At 36.8% G+C, this 23,558-nt stretch overlaps 1 protein-coding gene across 1 annotated transcript in view; it reads left to right on the forward strand.

Moving 5' to 3' along the window:
• PTER (phosphotriesterase related) overlaps positions 1 to 23,558 on the forward strand; it is a 46,757-nt gene that overhangs the window by 5,223 nt on the left and 17,976 nt on the right. The window contains 1 exon segment of the mRNA XM_036760518.1: positions 15,278 to 15,297. Coding sequence (XP_036616413.1) covers positions 15,278 to 15,297 — 20 coding nt within the window.

Raw genomic sequence — 23,558 nt, forward strand, 5'->3', positions numbered from 1 at the left:
ATATACGCTGAGTAGCAGAGAGCATTTGACATTTGCAGCGATGAATTTTATAAACAGCCATAACAATTTGGCTAAGATTTTCCATGAGTAATAGCCCTTAAATGTAATTGATACAAGAATTAATACAGTTCTCTAAGTATGAAGCTAAGAATATTTTAGAAAATAGCTGTTATCATACGCGCTGGAATAATGCCATCCCAACAGATTGACAAATCCTGATGAACAGACCAGACATTCTGCTATTTGATTAACTAATAATGCAGTAGAATTTATGGACATAGCTGCTCCCCTTAATAGAAATATTGTAGAATCCTGTGCAGAAAAAAAGAAATCACTCAAACAGTGTGTCCCCAAAATGAGGAAGCCAAGGCCCATCAAAATAAAACCAGCAATCTCTGTAGTTGTGATGGCTTCATGTTGACCACCTAGCCATCTCGGCAAACTTCTAATATGTTTTGACTTAACACTGTCACCAGGAGATTTGTATCTCAACGAGTGATTATATAATATCTCTGGCCTGTCTCTGACCATTGTTAGTAATATGTACCAGACTCCTCTGACTTGAAAAGAATGATGCTATGTCATTCAGAGATATCATCTTTTACATTTAGAGATGATGGTTCAACAGCGATTCTTCCATCTCTTGCATCTATATAGCCAGCGCTGAGTAAAAAGCTTTGAGGGTAGACAGACAATTCAAATTCAATTCCATTCAATGAATATTTGTTGAATGCCCCCTAACCACAAGGCACTGTGCTAGGTGTTATGAGGAATACAAGAACACAAAAAATAGTTCTCACTCTCAAAGAGGGCACTGCATTGATGAGGTGGAGTACAAAATGTTACCTGACAAAGCCTGGAGAGAGCTTTTCATAAGGAGTTCTGAGAAACATCCCCCTTGACAGTAGAACTTTCATAGACATCATAGACTACAGACTTAAAGCTGAAAGGGAGAGGTTGTTAATCAAGCCTCTTCGTTGTTACAAATGAGAAAACAAAGGTCAGAGCATTTAAATGACTTTCCTAAGTTCACCCAGACAGAATTATCAGAGCCAGGATCTGAACCCAGTTCTTTTGATTCTAGTCAGCTCTCTTTCCACAAGTCTATGCTGCCTTTCCATGGGGTAGCAATCCATCACAGGTGCAAAGAAGGAAGGAAGGAAGAGAAAGGAAGGAAGAGAAAGGAAGAAAGAGGAAGGGAGGAAGGGAGGAAGAGGAAAGAAGGAAGAGAAACAAAGGAAAGGAAGAAAGAGAGGGAGAGAGAAAGAGAGAGAAAATAAGGAAAGAAAGAGAAAGGCTAGAGACTCATGATAATTGCTAGTCGGTAGCTTCACCATCAGCCAGTGTCTTCAGTATGATCTAGGATGGAATGGAGTGGGAGAGTCGAGTTCGGGAAAGTACTGAGCATTGTGGAAAGGACATTTCTGATGCCTCCACCTAGTCTATTTCTATTTTATGTGTTCTCCACACTTAAAGAGAGAAGAGAAGATGTAGGTGCATTTAGTGGGAAGGCAGCTGGGTAAGATGGCTTTCAAAGAAGCAGTACATTCAAAAAAGCATAATGTAGACAGGGGGAAAAAGCCCGCTGGCTGGCAGCAAGCAGGCAGCTGTAGTTCTTGCAGGGGAATATTCACAGCAAGGCAGTTTCCAGGATGGAGTTTGACGAGGTCAGCCTTTCACAGCCAGTCTCAGATCTGCCGGACAGTATGTACGATCTGGTCCACACCAAGTGTGAATCTCGGCTTTTCATAATAGAGGATAAATCACAGAGAGCACATACTTTATGCAACAAAATGCACATAGAAACACTAAAAAACGGGGGAGGGGGGGACAGAAAACAAGGCATCCAGCAAGGAAGCAGAAAATAATTTTGTTTCCCCCCATCATTCTCTTTAGGCATAATGGAGAAGAATTTGAGCCCACAGGCTGTTACCGTTGCATGGCAACGAATCAAGGTGGTGGCTTGGCTCTGCTGGCCCCTTTTAGGATAGCGAGGGCTGAACAGCAAAGTAAAAATCCAGCCTCAACAGTCTTTAGTAGAAATCATTCCTTTTTTTCTTTTCCTTAAAAAAAATTTCAAAATTATGCTAATTAGAGGTACTAAAATAAAATATTCTAATATATCCAAAAGCACACGAGAGCTTAGGATTATTTTTCTTAAGGCACATAAGTATCAATTTAATGGGATTCATCTATAGCGTGATTTACTTCAAAGATGTTATCTCACTGTCCAGAGGGGATATTTCATCCCCCAAGCACAAAAGAGTTAATAAATGACTGGCTTCCTAGGAGACCTCTGGACCACATTGCTGTCATGTGACTATTTGTGACCAGCTTAAGGTCATTTACCTAGAGATATCAGACAGACGAGATAAATCTGCTTCTGTGGATAACAGGGCCTCTATTACCATCTGTTCCCTTAATAAATGGTTGAAGAAATGTGAGCTTGTTGAAAGCATTCCTTAAGCATTAGAAATTAACCCTAGAAAACAACATTACTCTTTGACCATTGGAAGTGCCCAAATGTAAAATTTACAAAGTCACGTTAATGCTTAGGGGATTCATGTAAATTCGTGTAATTCATAATGAATCTTAAGTCTTTATAATTGTTCAAAGCAATTATTTTACTGACTAAACCTCCTTTACCATGCATCCCAGTGACTCTGAACTTTACCTATCCACCTCTTCCCAAACTACTACAGACCATTTGTATTTGAAGATAATGCCATGGTGATGTCATATACCTAATTCCTAACGTGGGGCAAGACTTCAGTTCCACATGTTATTTAAGGCAACTATGTGCCTGATATTTTCCAGTACAACTCTAACCTCTCATTAGTGGATGTAAAACAAAAATAACTAGAAAGGGTTAAGGCGCTGTCAGTAGACGATATGGTACTATATTTAGAGTCAAAGGACCTGAGTTCAAATTACCACCATTTCGCTTCTCTGACACTCTCAACCAGTAAATTGAAGGGAATTTTCCATTCGCCCTAGAGGGCAATAAACAGCTGCTATGCCTTGATCTTTTTGCTGCTTGGTTATCTATCATAACAAACCCAAAGGATTTTGCAGTAGAATGCCCAGACTTTGGAAAGGTGGATGAACTGTACAGGAAAACAGAACATCACTCCTTTTTACAAATCCCTGCTTGGGGATGGCAGGGTTTGAAAGGGAGCTAAAGGAAGCTAAGGTAGACAGAAAAAGAACCAGGCAAGCTGAGATGGAGGATTGGCTGAGAATGCCAATCTCCATCTCATTTGCTTATAGTCATTCAAGCCACATTCACACAGCTCTTAGGAGGAAAGAGGTGCTTTAACACACTCTCTCACTTTCCTAATTAGAAGAGAGATGATGAATTATCATCCACTCTTCTTCAAAAGTTCCACTCCTGAAGCTTTTTCTTTTTGCAAAGCCAGATTGACTGAGTGGTCCTGCGCTTGTCTCCCACAAGGACTAACATTCTAAAAGACTCACTTAAAACAGGAATCTTTCAGCTCCCGTCAGCCCAAGTATTTCATGCTCACGCATCAGCCTAATGCCATTCACTAAGAAATCTCAGGCAAATACTCAGCACCCATCCCCTCCCCTCAGAAAAACCTCTCCAGAAAAGAAAATAGTACAGTTACGGTTTTATAGTAAAAAACAGTATTTTAAAAGTATTAAAGTATATATGTTAAAATAACAAATTATTTTAAATTAAATTAAAATTTAAGATTTAAAGTATATAATCTAAAATAATTTAAATTAAATTAGAAATTTTCAGTATTAAAGTATGTTTCTGAAAGTATTTAAATGCAGGCACTGTAAATTTTACTAACTAACATGGTTTCAAATATTTAGAATCCTATATTAATTAGTGCAATGGCTGGTCACTATTAGTATTATCACTTTTTCTTGGCCTATATATAATACAGGGTGTTTCTGAAGTCTGGACACATGGGCAAAAATGCATATTTTCAAGAAATGAATGAAACTTTTATTTAATTGGAATATTAGCAAATAACATCTTCAATATGATTTCCATCATTTGTGATGCAAGGGTTGATGCGCTTTGCAAGATTCACGTGAACCCGATGCAATAACTCCACATTGCCATCAATTGCCTATGTGTCCAGACTTTAGGGACACCCTATAGACAGAATAGAGGCTACCCCTTAGTCAAAAATGGGCCAAGTCCCTCTGGATTATCAGGAATTAAAAGAAATCAGCCTAGGCCTGAAAAAAAATGAAGGATAAACAAGTAACAATTCATAAAAGATAAAACACTTGGAGTGCTTGACTTTTTCCTGTTTCTATTGCTGGCTGTCACTGCTTGTGTCCTTGGTATGACCTTAGAAAGTGCAGAAAACACCTGTTCTTTATAAATATGTCTAAAAAGACATGCATAGACCCTTACACAAGCATGTAAAATAGATTCATTTCTGTACAGTCTGTACCTAGTAATGTATAACATGCATATATGTGTGTATATATACGTGTGTATGTACATATACATGCACACATATACTGTTTTGACCTGGAATTCATTATGCATGAATATAGATCTATATAAATGTACATATATATGCGTGTTTATAGACATATACATATGAATGCATGTATTTATAGACATGTATATGTAATATATTAGGCAACTAGGCAAAGACTGTATAGAAATGAGAGTGTGTGTGTGTATAACAAATTCCAGATCAAAGTAGTGTTCTCATAGAGACAGCTAGGTGGTACAGTGGACACAGCACTGTTTGCCTCAATTTCCTCATTTGTAAAATGAGCTGAAGAAGAAGCGGCAAACCACTCCATTATCTTTGCCAAGAAAACCACAAAAGGAATCATGAAGGGTCAGACATAACTGAAAAACAACTCAACAACACCAACAACAACATAGGCAGTAGCCATTCTAAGCAACAAGGCAACATGACTCTTGGCTCTCACAGACTTCTGTTCTCACCTCAAGGCCTTCCCTTATAAAAATGTCCACAGTCCCTCAGTGTGTTGGTGTAACAACCATGAACCATGAGAAGCAATGGTATCTTTTTGGTAGATCTTGAGGAGGTGATGACAAATCGTGATGTTAAGGATTTATCAACTATTCGTCAACATTGCTATCTTTATACAGCTACGTGAGCAAAGCTGACACTTTGCTCAAGAAAAGGTGGAGGATCATGCATTCCAGCTAGTACTTTACAGCCACCTAAACCTTTCACTAGTAATTTTCTTTTTCAAAAGCAATTTTTCATGCCGGCGACACCACTCCCATGAAATGTGACACCTTAACAAATAGGGTTGCCATGTCCATGAGATTTATCTTCACTCTCCTAGATATCATACTTCCTTGAACTGTGCGTAGCCCTACAGGAAAACCAGAGCCTCTTTTGTGCTGTGTGGCAGTGGGAAAGTTCACATGGTTTAAAAAAAAAAAAACAACCCTCTTCCTATCATGTATAAACTGTGAAATGTATTTTAAAATAAAAATTTAATTACACTTGGCAATTCTGAGCCTACTTCTGGCAACAATCTTATTTAAACAAGGGTTTTTCTCCCTTGCAGCCCATCTGTTCTGGTGCTTGAGCCTGTACTTAAGTCATAATATTGAAGGGGTGACATCAGCCATTGCCATGGTAAGAGACTATGATGTCATTAAACAGGAGATAATGACTTAACTATGCAGACTTAAGCAGACCGAGGACTAGATCATGTGGGAACAAAGACTCCCATTCAAATACAAATGGCAGAGGAATACAAGTACAAGGCAATCAGAATTACTCTTAGTTGAAGTTATCCCTAATATTGAAATTTATTTCTACAGTGACATTTTGTTGTACATATCCATAAAATTAATGATTTGCAGTGAACTGAATGTGATGAGTAGAAAAATATTCGAGTGGTTTAGAGGCATATATACTGGCACACTCATACCCATGCAATCCTTTAACTGCTGATTTTATACTGTATATGCATGAAATTAAAGTCTCTACTAAGGGCTTATTTGAACTAACAAATTAGATAATTTTTAGCTAATACTTTTAGGGATCTGACCCTATGTCAGATATGTTTTGCTTTATGTATATAGTAATATAGATATACAGATATTACTATATGTTTTCAACATTAAAAAACTTAAAGGCAAAATGGAAACTGACCAATTGAAAATACACTATGGTTCTCTCATTGAGGTGTATAATTTTGTGGTGGCCTTGGAACCATATAAGATATAACATCAGAAGACCTAAGTGTGAACTTTAGCTCTAATGCCTATTACCCACATGACTCTGCATAAGTCAGTTAACTTCTATGAGCTTCAGTTTCCTGACCTGTAAAGTAGGGATTCATTCTAATCCAATAGACAATTATTAAGTGCCTATGGGCAAGGTCCAGTGAAAGAGATACAAAGACAAAAATTAGTCTTTCTTCAGGGATACGTTATGTTATGTTATATCATATTAAAAATAATGACATCCCCCTATCTCCTATGGCTTTGAGGAAAACCGTGTTCTTAACCTGGGCTCCATGAATTTGGTTTTTTCAAAATTTTGATAATTGTATTTAAATATAATTGATTTCCTTTGAAATACTATGTATTTTATTTTATTCAGTTAAAAATATTATTCTGAGGAGGTGGTTCATGGACTGCAACAACCATGCCTCAAAAAAAAGGTTGAGAACCTCTGTTTTAAATAATAAAGCATTGTAGAAACATTAGTTATCATTATTTATTTAATGGACAAAATGAAATTAGATTTTATAGGTTTAATTTAGCTCGAACTTTTACATTGTGTTTTAAATACTGAACTCAGAGTCATAAAGTTTTTGAGTTGGAAGAGACCTTGGAGATCATCTAGTCCAACCCCCTCTCATTCTGTAGAAGAGAAAAATGAAGTTGAGATAGATATGTGACTTGGGGTCAAACTGTCGCTTTATCTCATTTTAAGGATACTTAATGAAAAGAGGTAAGCCATTTTAATGGGCAGCCAGGTGGTGCTACAGATAGAGCAGTGCATAAAGCCCTGGGCCTAGAATCAGGAAGACTGATCATCCTGAGTTCAAATCTGGCCTCAGACACACACATACTAAGTCATCTAACCCTGTTTGCCTCAATTTCCTCATCTGTAAAATGAGCTAGAGAAGGAAATGGCAAACCACTCCAGGCTCTCTACCAAGAAAACTCCCAACAGAGTCACAAAGAAAACAGACGTGACTGAACAACAACAGTGGAAAGCCATCTTAATAATGCATTTAGGTAATTCCTTCGAAGGTTCTTAGAACTATTTAATCAAGAGTAGATTTTTAGATGGAGTCTTGGATAGAAGTTGGCCTTTGACAGCTCACAAAGATGTGGATTCAAATCTCACCTCTGACACATTAACTGTGTGACCGCGGAAGGTAACTTGACTGTGAAGTTCGGATGATCTAATCTATGTAGAGTACTTGATTCATCTTAAAGCACCACATAAACATTACATGTTCTTTTATTACAGACCCAAATCCTTTCTTATTATTGCGAAATTTAGAAATTATTTCTATTGAAAACAGTAATAGTAATAATAGCTAACATAGTGCTTTAAGGTTTCTCAAATATAGTGCTAAATATAGGTTGCATCATTTTTTTCCCCACAATAACTCAGTGAGGAAGAGGCTAGTATCATTCCCATTTTAGAGATGAGGAAACTGAGGCTGAAAGAAGTTAAGTTACTTGACCAGGGTCACACAACTAGTAAGTATCTGAGGTGGAATTTGAACTTGGATCTTCCTGATTTCAAGTTTAAGACTTTATCTATTATGCCAGCTAGGAGTTATTTGAATTCAATGGTAACTATTTTAGCTTGTATGTATAAACACAGCCTTAAGGTTTAATTGAGTTCTCAAAAATTTGTTTTATTTTAAGTCAAATGTCCAAGTTTTAGGGTGGTGTCAATAGATAGTAATGCCTTTTAGATTTTACTTTGGTCAAAATGTCTTTTAATCTTTATCTCAGCCATGATGCTGAGATAGCAGCTCTATCTACCTAGATACTTACCTTGTAGTCCAATTTCCTGCTTTGTCTCAATTTTCCTTTCTATTGCTTCCTGCTTCACATTCAAAATTCATTTCCCTTGAAAGAGAACTCTGCGTTAGATGAGCTCAAGCTTATAAAAGAGTTCAGAAGTCAGGGCCAGCTGTCCAGTGTTATAGCAAAAGCCTCCAGAGACCAGGTGAGTGATCACTGTGTGCCCTCCTATGAAGATAAACTAATAGCTCGAGATGCCATTTCCTTCAGCTGATGGCAACAAGCTTTGTCATAAAATTACCCCAGTGACTTATAAACAGAGAATGTATTGATTAGCTGTGGAACAAAAATATAAATCACGCAACTGCAAAAAATAATGTTAAAATGTTAACTAGGTTACAACGATAAATATTTGATTCATAGATCCTATCTTCGATCCTAAAAAAAAAGATATTTTAATGGCATAGAGATCATCATATCCACCTTGAAGAAGGGATACTTTTTCAGAGAAAAATGCAGCAACTCTTAGTTCTTAGCTATATTACGAACAGTTTAGAGCAAAAAGTGAAAAATTCTCTGACTGGAAGAATAGAGAAAACTGAAGTAAAAAGTAATATTAATGATAGAATGGTACCAATCAATTTAGAAATGCCTTAAAATTGTAGATGACTTTGACTAGTTAGGTCATCTGTTACATATCTCATCTGATTACTCTGGAGCAGTAGCAGATGATTTCTGAATGCCATAACAACTTCTTGGGGTTAATCTTGGCTATGTATTAAAAAGAAAGGGTTTTTTTCTGTTTCAGCATAAATACTATTTCAGCAACACGTTGGCTCTTTGGGGAAGTCATCCAGTTAAATGTTGACTCACCCTGATTCTTCTCACCTCAGAAGGTCTGACAGTATTATGGTACAAGGTGCTAATTCCTTGCCACAAGTAGGTTCACATGTCTTGCTGTGATGTAACTTCTTTCTCCATAGAGTGAATTGCTCTGGGAAACACCAGAAGAGAAATAAAGCCAGAACTGTAAATAGGCACTCTCCCCACACACCATCTATCCAGCAAGCACACAGCTCTTCCTTTCCAAGGCATCTCTTTGATGAATAACACTGACTGTTAGGGAGATTTTCTTCCCTTGGACTTCTGAGCCATATTTTTGTGCCACTTCTGATAAGAATAATTACATGAATTAGTCATTCAATTGCCTGCATACTAATGCTTAGTTATCCCAAGTTGGTCCCATAAAAATACATCTGTCAGGAAGATAAATAATGAAATACATTGGATGACATGTAAACTACTCTTGTGAACAATCATATGTAGTTAACTTGTAACATCTGGCCAGGAAATGTGTTTTTTGACATCAAATTGACTACCCCTTTCATGAGCCAAAACATATCTCTATGACTGCATGTCTGAGTAAGGATCATTGCTTCTTCCTCAACTTAATCACTTCCTTTCCTCAAAAATCCTGGCTTCAGTATGTATGTGGCCATGCATGCCTAAGGAGCGATCCCAGTGAGACCATACACACCCCTTTCTTTGGACAAGCATTCCCATTGCCCTTCTTACTTCCTCTATAGACTCTTATATATTTGTATCTGAAGCCAAGCCCTCTTGAGAAGTGTTAATTCTCTTTCTAGAGAGAAATTCTCTCCCTGAACAAGTTCTCAGGATAATATCTGTAACCTAGACAATATGATGATTTGGTTACTGGCATGGTTTAGTGGAAAGTGAACCCCTGCCCACTCAAGAAGACCTGGGTTCAAATTCTGTCACTGCTGCATACTGGTTCTGACCCTGGGTAAATCATTTAAACTCTCAATGCTCTAGGCAATTTTCTTAAATTCTAAGCTGCAAAAAAGTACTGACATGCATTGGTAAAGGAATTTTCCATATACAGTTTATTTCCTATACCAGTAAATCACAATCCAGTCCCTTTTCCTCTTCCTTCCCTATCCTTCTCAAGTAGATAAATCTATGTTGGTATACAACAAAAGAGAATTATCTTCCCATTAACCACCTCGTCCCTCTATGTCTCCTAGTATTCCTGCGACCCCCCCCCCATCTTCCAGAATCCCCTGTTGGTCTGATACTTTATTGAGACCACTATACAACTTAGTGATCTTCAATAGGTTCCCTGTTGCCTGCTGGCTAAAGTATTTAGCCTGACATTCAAAACCCTTCCCATTCAGACGCCTTCCTACTCTCTGGCCTTTTCTCCCTCCCATTTTACCTTTTATGAACACTCCACTCACTTAGCTATCAATAGATCTATATTTTTCCTGCATATTCCTTAGCATTCCCTTTCCTTTAAATATCTTCCTCACTCTCCCTGTTCTCCAAGACCCACCTTCAATACCACCTCTTCCAACAAGACCTTGTCGATTACCCAAAATCGAAAAATGATCTTTTCTTCTTCTGAATTTATATATTGCTCATCATTTGTTCCATTTATGTGGGATTTATCTTACTTCCTTATGTTATAGCTGTCTTTGTATATACCTTACATTCTCTCATACTAGGCACTCCTAGGAAGATTTTCCCTTATACACACACACACACATTTAGCACAGTACCTGTCTTGCATCTAGCAGCTGCTTAATATATTTGCTGAATGAATGGGAGACCAGTCAATGTTACTAAGTCACAGAAAGAGAGAGGGGAGGGGGAGGGAGGGAGGAAGAGGGAGAGAGGAAGAGAGAAGGAAAGAGAGGGGGAGGGGAGGGAGAGAGTGGGAGAGAGAGAATACATATGTCAATGTATCCATTCACTCGCTATTACTTTGTTTCTAAATGGCATTGTACTTAGCAGAAATGGAAGACTTAGCTGATATAAAACCAGTGGAGTTTATGTAACTTTCTAGATAAAAAACATGGAAGTTGCAGTTCAAAATAATCTTAAAACTCTAGGCTTTCATGATACTTTACCAGTTTTTCACCCACTTGTCTGGCTGTTCCCTCTCAATCTCCTTTGTACAGTCATCATCATCCATGTTCTATCATCTTTGCGCAGGGTTATCCCCTTAACCCCAGGGCTTTCTCTGTCCTTGTCCCCTTGTTATACTTTCTTCTTTGGTGATATCATCAGCTCCCAGTTAGTTGACATCTCTGTGCAGGTGGCTTCCAAATCTCCATATCTAATCCTTATATCTTTCCACAGCTCTGGTCTTATGTTACCGACAACCTATTAATTATCTCCATCAATTTGTCCATTAGACATAGCAAACTTATGTCCAAAACAACTCACTGTCAAGTGAACATGCATTTATTAAGCATTTACAACATGCCACGCATTGTGCTAAGTGTTGGGAATACAAATACAAGCAAAAAAGGAAGGCAGTACCTGCCCTCAAGGAACTTACATTCTAACGGGGGAAGGCAACACATAAAAGAAATAAAAGGGGGAAGGAGGAAGAACATACCCATGTACTAGGGTTTGAGGGACAGGAGTGGTGGAGAACATCAAGAAATCCAAAGAATCAGGTATCTCTCAATTGCGTCTAGAATAAAATATAAATTTGTCTGTTTGGCTTGTAAAGTCTTTCACATTCTGGCTCCAACATATATTTCTAGATTAATTTTTTATATTATTCTCCCTTACATATTAGGTCTCTATGCTAGCCAGTGTCCCCATATACCATATTCCACTGTACTGGATGGCTGGAATACTCTTTGTCCTCATACCTGCCTCTTGGAATACCCATCACTCTTCAAGGCAAAAATTCAGGGATGACCTCCTACAAAAGACCTTTACTAATGCCTCAAGTTGGGCCCTCCCCGCCCAAAAAATTACCCATACTTACTTTGAATATATTTTGTATTTATTGTGTGCCTCCAGTAAAATGTAAGCTCCTTGAGGGAAGGGACTGTTGTATTTTTATTTTTATATCCTTTCCCCCTAAATTTTTTTGATGGGGCAGTGGAGGTTGTAGAGAAGTCTAGATCTGTGATTTCATTGGTATAGGGAATTTCAAGTCAGGAAACTTCCTCTCCCAATATAGATTAGCAACTCCTCTGCAACACTCTTAGAGAGTTGCTTAAAACTCAAATGTCTCTCTGAGATTATAAAGGCAGTATGTGTTAGATTCTGACCTTGAATTCAGGTCTTTCTGACTCCAAGGCTAGCTCTCTATCCATTCTGCCTGGCATATGACAATTGCTTCAGAAATGTTTGTGGAATTGAAATGAAGTGAGTTGAATATATCATATCACAGGGCAGTAAATATTATGGAGTGGTACCGTACTGTGCCCATGTCAGTAACCTCACTGGTGTCATCCACCAGATAATACCATAGGGTCTTTCTGGCAGTTTTCATACCCAGAGATGCAAACCCCTCTATGCCCTTCAGCCCTTTGTCAATGTAGAGATATGCACTTAGGTCTCGAACTTAGTAGTAAAGGGTTTTAGGCATCTATTTTTGTGGGTTAGTCTCAGTATGTGTGGTACAGGAAAAGAAAATGCCTTAGTTTACATAGCTTATTATTATGGGAAAACCTGCCAGGAAGGAGAATATACCCAGGAATCTCTTCTTTTGCATTTCCTTAACCTCTCTTCCATTTTCCCATCAATTACACCTGTGTATATCAGGACAGCTTATTTCCATGTCTTTGTGATCACATCTATGTTGGTAATCCCCTGCCCCATCCCTGCAGATTACAACACATCTACAATGGCCTCATCCTATTTAGCTCTGGTTATATTCTTTCGTAAGTGGGAGGGATCCACCCAATCTACTGGAGAGCCTTCTTCTACATGTCTTGAGGTTGATTAACTACCACTGGAACCACCAAGATTGAGCATCATTTAGATAGTCCATGCTTACTTGTGTTTTAAACCACCTTCTTTTCTGCTCCTACACTTCCTTGACAATATGAGGTGTCCTAAAAGTCCCATGGAAGTTTTAAGCCACTAAAACTTAATAAATAAAAAGCTATTTCAGCTTAAAACTGCACTGAGACTTTTGGGATACCCTGTATATATTTTATGCTGCTTCTCCTAAGGTAGTATGATGAATGAAAAGAGTGTTGAATTTGGAATCAAATTACTTGGATTTTTATTCCAGATCTGCAACTCATTACTTGTATGACCTTGGGTGAGCCACTTATCCTCTCTGGGCCTCAGTTTCCTCATCTGTAAAATGAAAGGGTTGGACTATAATAGCTTTAAGTTCTCTTCCAGCTATAAATTTCTGATCCTATGTTAATGGTGTGAAACACAAGAGAATGACATTAATTAAAAATGGGTCTAGGACTAATCTACATTTTATAGCCAAGGGAAAGTTTTTTTTTCAATTTTTTTTCCTAGGCTCAAAGACTTTTTTAAGCCACAGTATGTGCTATGTTTGATTAGGGAATAGGGAAAGAGGAGGATTCAGTCATTCTTCAGAAATGACTAATCAGGATAAAAGCAAAGTCAGACCCTAAAAAGTATCCCAGGAAATCATCCAATCCTTAGCCTCTTTGTGTCGGAAGGATTGATTATTGAATAATTATAGTCCTATAGTTTTTTAGGATATTCTTTTGAAGATATTTTTGACCTCTTGGAAGCATAATTCCCCACTGTGCTATGTAGAAATCTAATACTACATTAATCCTTGTATCCTGGAGCTGCCATGGTAATAAGATATTACCGTGGTTAAAGCAGGAGACAATGGGGATGGAGTTCAATTTCCAGTGCTGTTAGTGGCAAAGTCTGGATCTCAATCATTTCCTTTCTTACACTTAACCCTGCCCTGAACAATGTAAAATGGGGCACATTTTTTTTATTCTTCCTATTTTTTCCCCAGGTATTTTTGTAGAATTTTCATTATCATTTCTCTTTATATCTCTAAGCCTTTAAACTTTGAAGTGTTGAATTCCACCAACCCATTCTTCTTTATTTCTTAATACTATTATTTTGTCTAATCTAATTCCATCAATTCTTGTCTTCTTATGAAAGTGTTTCAGGGAAGTTGCTAAACTGCATTGATAGAAGTTCCCTACACCCATTAAATAATAGGTCAATAATTGTTATTATTATTCATTCCAATTTTTGTTTAATTTTTGTAAAATCTTTAATTTTTTTCAATTGAGAGTATCTGTTTTCTTTTATAACTTCTTCTATTCTGTGTTGTATTTTGAATTCTTCCCCTGACTATAGTTGTAAATCTTATTACCTTTGGTTTTTCTCTATTTTTATATTGTAACTTTTTTTATATTTAGGGCATGTATAAGTTTGGAATTTATGGTGGTATATGGTGCAAATTGTTGCTCTAAACCTATTTTCCACCAAATTGCTCTCCAGCTTTCCTTGTAATTATAATAAAAAGTTATATTTATATTTATATTCTTGAGTTCCTCAGAAGATCATTCAAGAGGTTATGGCCATAAACAAAAAAGGCCTAAATTAGGATGATGGCCACTGGCAAGAGTTGAGGAAGACTCCTAGACACCCAGTACTAAATACAGTACTCTGGAGATAATCTACCTAGGGTAGAGTGACTGACTCCCCATAATTTGTCACCTCCTAGTCTTAGGTGTTTTATATAGTGGTAGATTCATTATATTTCTTAGCTGAAATATCACACTGTTGACTCATATTCTGTTTGCAATCCATTAAAACCCCCAGATCTTTTTCAGATGAAATGCTATCTAGCCACCTTCTCCCTCCACTACTATCTTGTAGTTTTGAAGTTTATTTTTAACCTAAATATATCTTTATTAACTTGCATCTTGCATAAAAATTTGGTCCAAAGTTCTAGCCTATACAGATCTTTTTTTAATTCTAACTTTGTTATGCAGCTTTCCATCCTAACCTTGTTTAACATACAAGTTTCATAAACATATCACCCATGCTTGATCCATTTGTAGTGCCCTCTATGAGGCCACTTCTCTAAATTACCCTAATGCCTGTGATTTGGCATCCTCAAAGAATATGGCTGATAATTATTCTTGTAGTGGTTCTAGGGATGACCCTAAAGAGTATGATTTCTAACGCAAGCCCCCACTAGTCTTCTCCCCCAATTATTAGTCAGTCATACAGACTCAATTAACTTGTAGAAAAGAGATTTACTGACAAGGTATGGCAAGAATGATGGGGATAAAACATTTCACCCCAAATTGGGGGCACACTTTCCCCTGGCATATATGAGGTCCCTGGGAAGGGTGAGTTCAAATATAAAATACAAGTGTAGTGAGTTACATTTGTAGACTATATATGTATCAAAAGGGCACATCCTGACTCTTGGCCCTGGAAATCCTTTTTCCTCCCTTTATAGAGGTCTCATAAAGTTCCCCTTAGATACAGATCTCTATTGGGCTCCAAGAGTCAGTACCTATCTTGGTCCCATAACTGATATTTCTCTCTTCACATTCTGTGAAGTTGTTATCCTTAAGTGGCAGTTTCCCCATGTCTATCTACAGGAACTTCCTTTATCACCAGCCGTTAACATCCCAACATCCATTGCTCAGTAATGTAACTCAGTTTCTGTCCTAAAATCTCTCTAGATATTATAATATTCACAAAAGTTGCTGTCTAGGCACATCTATCTAAAGATTGCTTTTTGGTTAACTTTTGCCTCCTGTGGCTACTGCTACCATTTTTATGGTAAACTCTGTTACCAACATGTGTCAAAGCGATGGCTGTCAAATCTTGGACATAGGAGTCCTTTTCTCCCTTGGTAGAGAAGTTGAGAACTTATATGCAATCTCTACATCTCCCAAATTCACCACTGCCTATGCACTCCCATCCTAGAATACATGTTCACCTAAAATCAAGAAAAAATAAACACATACACAGAGAGGAAAAACAGAAGCATTCTTTGAATTTCAAATCCACCCAACTGTATTATCATCTGGACCACATTTGCACATCATATTTACATTTTGAGTCTGTATCTGTTTTGCTAAAACCTGGGTAGTCTATCTACAGCACCTCTCAATCTACCAGTTTAGTTACCCTGTCAATAAGGAAATACAGTTAGTCTGACATTATCTATTTTTAATAAAGCCATGGTGACTCTTTGTGGCTACCACTTCTTTTTCCAGATGTTTACTAACAAGTTCTTTAATGATATCATCTATAATTTGCCCAAAATTAAATTTGATCCCTCTAACCCAGAATTTATACACCACATTTTGTTCTTCTTGGGAAAACAGGACAGTCCCTGCACTTCTATTCCTGCAGTGGCTCTTCAGGTCTCCATAATCAAAGATCACTGAGATTAACTCCTCAATCACACCTCTAAGTTCATAGGAGCTCACAGATACAGAGCTGGAGGGGCCTTAGAGGTCATCAAGCCCAATCCCTCATTTTGAGGCAATTAAGGTCAGGTGATTTTTCCAAGTACAACAGGTAATAAGTGACAGATGTGGCACCCAAATTGTCTAATGGAGTCCCATGACTCCAAATTTAGCATTACAAGTTAAACCTACTTTCCCTTCATCATCCTGATTCTTGGGGATGTAATTCATCTAACTTGAATTCTTCAAACTCAACAGAATTCTCTTTTGCTATCTCCTGACTTATTTTGGCAATGAACTTCCTGTCAGCCATTTTGTCTTGTCCTTTCAAATTCCAAGAGCATTCCCCTTGGTAGAAAGAACAGAAACAAAGTAAAAACTGAGCAGCTGTGCCTTCCTTCTATTTCCAGCTGTCATTGTCCCATCCACCTTCAAGAAATGGTTTTAGCCTTTCTTTTCTTTTTTCTCAATTTAGCATTTTTAAAATTTTCCTTAACTTGCCTTACCAGCTTTAACTCATTCTAAGCAGAAGCATTCGACATTATTCTCACAGGACCAACTCATGCTTTTATATTCCACCTCCATTACTTCTCATTGCTTCCATTTTCCGTACATGTCTTTTTCAAATCTAACTTTGTTGGTGAGTTCTTTGTGTGTCCATGTCAGTTTCTTTAAGCCAACTTCCATTTTTCCTCCTCAATGGAGTTATTTCTCTTTTTTTCCTTCAGAATTTCATTTTCGATAGCTTCCCGTCCCTCCTAGGCTTACTCCCACTCTATTGGGGATTTTAGTTCATAGGAAACTACCTGTCCTTTTGCTGAACTTATTAAAATAAAAAATTCTAGGCTTTGTGAAGACTTTGCCTGGCTTTCCTCTCCTGTATCACAAATACTAGTATGGAGAGATCTCTTTCCTCCAAGGTTCCCATCATTTTGCCCTGGAAACAAGGTCCCCCTTGTTGAAAATCAGATTCAGAGAGAATTTCCTCGTGTTGATTTCTCTCCTTTTTGCAGGAGGAAATTATTGCTAAGTTAATACATTATGCTTTTCTCAGAGAGAGAGAGTTCCAGCAGAAGTATGGACAACTGAAGTCCCCAATCACTACTATTTTATCAATCTGTGCCATCCTTGTGATTTTTCCCAGATCTCTCATCTCTTTTCTCTTTCTGTCCTTTTGGTGTGAATTATACTTCAATGACACTATTTTTCCATTGATCTTTACCCATGGGTGTGCTGGAGCCATCTCTAACCAGGTCAGGAGCCAATGGTTAAATTTTTAGACTGAGCATTTATACCTGAGAAGTGAGCAATGCTACAAATCAAGGCTTGATTTATTATTTTGTCGATTGTCTGGACCAGAGGTGTGAAGCACAGCGACAACCAGTACTTGCAGTGAAACCCCAATCATATTGAAATGTAATTTAGAAATATTTAACAAAATACTTAAAATACAATAGAACATACTATTAATATGTAGCTTTCTAAATCAACATGCAACATACCAGGGATCCTTACATATAACTTAGTGGTCCAAGTTTGAAAGCAATGGTCTAGACTTAAGAAAGTGTTAACAGAGCAGACCAAATTTAAAAGTATATGTGCATATCTTTTTTCTGGTTGTTAAATATTTATCAGCACACCCTTATATTGCTCTATAAAATTGCTTGAGCTTGGCAGGAATGCAGAGAGGGCAGTATCCTTTTGAGATCTCTTTCAGGAGGTAATCAGTGGATTCTTTCAATTTCAATTTTACCCTCTGGTTCTAGAATATTGGGGCAGTTTTCCTTGATAATTTCTTGAAAAATCATGTCTAGGCTATTTTTTTGATCATGTCTTTTAGGAAGTCTAATAATTTTTAAGTTATCTCTTCTAGATCTATTCTCCAGGTCAATTGTTTTTCCAATGAGATATTTCACATTTTCTTCTATTTTTTTTTCATTCTTTTGGTTTTGTTTTATTATTTCTTGAGTTCTCATAAAGTTGCTAGCCTCCATTTGCTCCATCCCAATTTTTAAGGAATTATTTCCTTCAGTGAGCTTTTGGACCTCCTTTTCCATTTGGCCAATTCTGCTTTTTAAGGCATTCTTCTCCTAACTAGTCCATTTTTTAAGGTGTTATTTTCTTTTGTATTTTTTGTGTCTCCTTTACCAAGCTGTTGACTTATTTTTCATGACCAATGAAGTGGGTATGCAAATAAAAACACTTAAAACTAACAAATTTTAAAATCTAATTAAAGAAGAACCCAATTAAATCAAAGAAGAGATTAACAAAATCGAAAGGAAAAAAAACCAATGTATTAATAAATAAAATTGAGCTATTATAAAAAACAATTAATTGATAAACCATAGGCTAACTTGATTTTTTAAAAGGAAGAAGAAAACCAAATTAATAGTATTTAAAAAATGAAAACTGTGAATTCACGATAATAAAGAGGAAATAAAAGGAAGGATTAGGGAATACTTCCCTGAATTGTGTACTAGTAAAATTGGCAATATGAATAAAATGTATAATAACCATAAGGATTGACAAATGAGTTCTATCAAATTCTATCAGACTTTTAAAGAATAATTAATTCCAACGGGAAAAGAGGTTCTAGATGACAGAGCAAAGGTAGAGACTCACTGAAGCTCTCCAAAATTTCCCTGCTAACAACTTTAAAATAAGACCTCAAAACAAATTCTGGAATAACAGAACCAACAAAAGAGCAGAGTGAAACAATTTTTCAGTTCAAGACAACTGAAAAGGTTGTGAGAAATTGTCTGTCTCACTGGGGTAAGAGTGGAGCATGGTCCAGCACAGGACCTTGCCCTGGCAAGCCAGCAGCAGGCATTGACAGCAGGGATGACTGACACAGCAACAGTGGCTTCTGTACTTCTCAGCACACAGACACTAATGGGGTTGCATAACTGGTTAAAAGGGGATTACAAGGGACCCTTTGCAGGCACTGAAATATCTCATTGGAAAAACAACTGACATGAAAAATAGATTAAGGAGAGATAATTAAAAAGTTATTGGACCGCCTGATCAAAAAAAGAGCCTAGTCAGTTTCAATAGGAGTTCCAGCAGGGAGCCTGGTGGCCTGCACAGATGGCTGCACAGGTTGGACTCACAGAGGGCGCCTGGACTCCCGGGGTGATCTCCGCCCCATAGAGTCCCCAGGGGAGCCAGCTTGGCCACCCACGCAGCCACTCACGAGGCTCAGGGTCCCAGAGGCTTGTGTAACCATCCCCCACATCAGGCAGCTCCGGGCAGGCAGAGTAAACAAGAGACGTAGATGATTTGATCTGACGTGACCCGGCTTTCTAACTGGGGTATCCCTGAGCAGACAAGGAAGCTGGAGCCCCTAGAAGTTAACTAACTTGCCCATGGTTACACAAATAGTACATGGAGCAAATGCTAGGGCCAAAAGTTGAACCCAGGACTTTTCATCAAAATCCAGCACTTTTGGAAATAATGGAGTTGCTCATCAAATGAGAAATGACTGTACAAATTATATTGTATGAGTGTAATGGAATACCATTGTGCCACAAGAAATTATGAAGGGAATGGTTTCTGAGAAACCTGGGAAGATTTTGTAAACTGATGCAGAGAGGAAAATGAACACAACCATGAGATCAATTTAAATAATAATGATATAAAAAAATGAAAATCTTTGAAAAACTCATCATTGCAGTTACCAACCATGATTCCAGAGGACTAATGATGAATGAAGCATGCTACTCACCTATAGAAAAAGACGTGATGGACCCAGGATATGAAATGAGACATATATTTTTGGACATAACCAATGTAGGAATTTGTTTTGCTTAACTGTGCATATATGTTGCTAAGGATTTTATTTTTATTTTGTTTTGTTTTTCTCCAGTAGGAGAAAGGGAAGGTGGGAGGGAGAAAAAATGCTTCTTAATTGGAAAAAGAAATGAATAATATGTTCTTTAGACTACAATAGTCTTTTCTTGGCTCCATGCTATCTTTGTTATGAATGAGGACAGTAGTTTTGTGTTTAAATTTCTAACAGGAATTCAGTTTAAAAACAATTTTTTTTTAAAAAGAGCCTAGTCATCCTATTTCAAGAAATAATCAAGGAAATCTGCCCTGATATCCTAGATCCAGATGGTAAAATAAAAATCGAAGGATTCTACAAATCACTTCCTGAAAGAGATCCCAAAATGAAAACTCCCAGGAATATTATAGCCCAATTCCAGAGCTCCCAGGTCAAGGAGAGAATATTGCAAACATCCAGAAAGAAACAATTCAAATATCATGGAGCCAGTCAGGATAACACAAGATTTGGCAACTTTTATATTAAAGGAGCAGAGGTGTTAGAATATGATAATCCTAGCAAAGGGGTTAGGATTACAATCAAGAATCACCTACCCAGCAAAACTGAATATAATCTTTCAGGGCAAAAAAAAAATGGATATTTAATGAAATAGAAGACTTTCAAGCATCCTGATGAAAAGACGAGAGATGAATAAAAAATTTGACTTTCAAGTACAAGGCTCAAGAGAAGAATAAAAAGGTAAACAGGAAAAAGAAATCATAAGGGATTCAGTGAGGTAAAACTTTATATTTCTATATGGGAAGATGATACTTGAAACTTTTAAAAACCTTATCATTATTAAGGCAGCTAGGCATATACATAAACATAAGGCATGGGTGAGACTATGATAGGATGATATCCATAAAAACAAAACTAAGGAGTGAGAAAAGGGGATGCACTGGAAGTAGAGGGGAGGGAGAGGCAGGCTGGGGTAAATTATCTCATATAAAAGAGTTGCAAAAGAGCTCTTACAGTGGTGGGGAAGATGGGGGAGGGGCAACACTTGAACCTTAGTCTCATTGGAATTGGCTCAAAGAGGGACACACTTAGTTGGATATAAAAGTCTATCTCACCCTACAGGGAAGTAGGAAGAGAAGGAGATAAAAGAAAGGGGGTGAGGGGCTAATAGGAGAGGTGGCAGATTGGGGGAAGTGGTGGTCAGAAGCAAAACAGACTTTTGAGGAGAACTGATAAACTGAGTGCAAAGTGAAGTATAGTTAATTTTTTCACTTTATTTGTATTGCTTTTCTTTTGAAATATGGCTAATATGGATATGTTTTACCTGATTTCACATATATAATTGATATCATATTGCTTGCTTTCCTGGTTGGGTGCAAGAGGGGTTGGGAGGAAGGGATAAAATTTGAAACTCAAAAAAGAATACTAAAAAATACATAAAAATTTTTTTAGGAAAAATTTCCTACCAGATTCCTTCTATTAGACAAATATAGTCTCAATACTTAAATGAAGAAGAGTAAAAACAGAAAAAGAAAATGGTAGACCAATGTCCCTAATGAAATTGCTGCAAAAAATTTCAGTACTATGTTAGCAAGGAGGTTAGAGCAACATATCACAAAGATTGTGCACTATGTGCAGGCTCAATTTATACTAGGAATTCAGGGCTGGTTTATTATTAGGAAAACTATAAACATTATTGATCATGTTAACAAAACAACAAGAAGCATATGATCATATCATTAGATGCAGAAAAACCTTTTGACAAGATACAACATCCATTCTTGTTAAAACACACACACACTCACTAGAAAGCATAAGAATGAATGGATCTTGCCTTAATATAAGTTTATCTTATCTCAAGTGGCAGCTAAGTGGTGCAGTAGATAGAGTGTAGGGCCTGGAGTCAGGAAGGCTCATTTTCCTGAGTTCAAATCTGGCCTCAAACACTTACCACCTAGGTGACCCTGGGCAAGTCACTTAACCCTGTTTGTCTCAGTTTCCCTCTCTGTAAAATGAGCTGGAGAAGGAAATGACAAACCACTCCAGTATCTTTGCCAAGAAAACCCCAAATAGAGTCTCAAAAAGTCTTACACAACTGAAAAATGTTTGAACTGAAATCTTACCTAAAAACCAAGAGTCAGAATTATCTCTAAGGGTGATAAGTTAGAGATCTTTCCAATAAGATTAGGAGCAAAGCAAGGATATCTATTATCACCATACCTATTCAACATAGTGCTAAAAATGCTAGCCGTAACAATAAGACAAGAAAAAGAAATTGAGGGGTTAAGAATATGCAAAAAGAAAACAAAATTATCCTTTTTTTGCAGAAATATGATGGTTTACTTAGAGAACTCTAGAGGGCTAACTAATAAACTAGTGTGAAACAATTAGTATCTTCATCAAAATTGGAGAATATAAAATAAACCCATATAAATCATCGGCATTTCTGTATATTACCAAAAGTTCCAGCAAAAAGAGTTAGAAAAATAAATTTCTTTCAAAAATACAGAAAATATAAAATACTTGTTCATCTACAGGCCAAGACACACAAGAATTACATGAACATAATTACAAAACAAAATTTACACAAATGAAGACATATAAATAATTGGAGAAATATTAATTGCTCATGGGTAGACCAAACTAATATAAGAAAAATAGTAAGTCTATATAAATTAATTTACTTATTCAGTGATATACAAAACAAAGTACCAAAGGATTACTTTTGTAGAACTAGAAAAAAATAATTTACCTGGTGGAACAAAAGAGGAAGAATCTCAAGGAAATCAATGGAAAAAAGTAGGAAGGAAGGAGATGTAGTAGCACCACATGCTAAACTAAACTGTAGAGCAGAAATCATCAAAACAATTTTGTACTGTATAAGAAATAGAGAAGTTGATCAATGGAATAAATTATGTACAAAATATCCAATGTAAAAAATGAGCACAGAAGCCTAGTGTTTGATAGTCCTAAAGATCCTAATACTGTAGCAAGAATTCACTATTCAACAAAAATTCTTGGGAAAACTGGAAAGCAGTCTGGCCAAAACTTGGTATGGGCCAACATTTCACACCATATACCAAGAGAAGGTCCAAATGAGTATGTGACTTAGACAAAAAGAATGACATAAATAAATGAAAGGAGCAAGGAAGAAATAACCTCTCAGACCTATAGATAAGGGAAAAGGTCATGACCAAGCAAAATAAAGAGGATCACAGAAGATAAAGTTTACAGTTTTGATGATAAAAAATTAGAAAGATTTGCTCAAACAAAACTAATCCAGGTAAAGTTAGAAGAGAAGCAGGCAAATGGGAAAAATCTTTGGAATATATTTCTCTGATTAAGATCTCATTTCTAAAATAGATATAATTCTGATTTAAAATTATAAGAATAAGAACCATTCCCTAATTGACAAATGGTTAAAGCATATGAATTTTTAGTTGTTAGAGGAAGAAATCCAAGCTACCTATAACCAGGTGAAAATCTAATTATCTAATTAATAATTATATAAATATCTAATTAATCTAATTAATAATTAGATAAATACAAGTTTAAAAAACTCTGA

The sequence above is a fragment of the Trichosurus vulpecula genome, chromosome 5 (assembly GCF_011100635.1).
Source record: "Trichosurus vulpecula isolate mTriVul1 chromosome 5, mTriVul1.pri, whole genome shotgun sequence".
NCBI lineage: Eukaryota > Metazoa > Chordata > Mammalia > Diprotodontia > Phalangeridae > Trichosurus > Trichosurus vulpecula.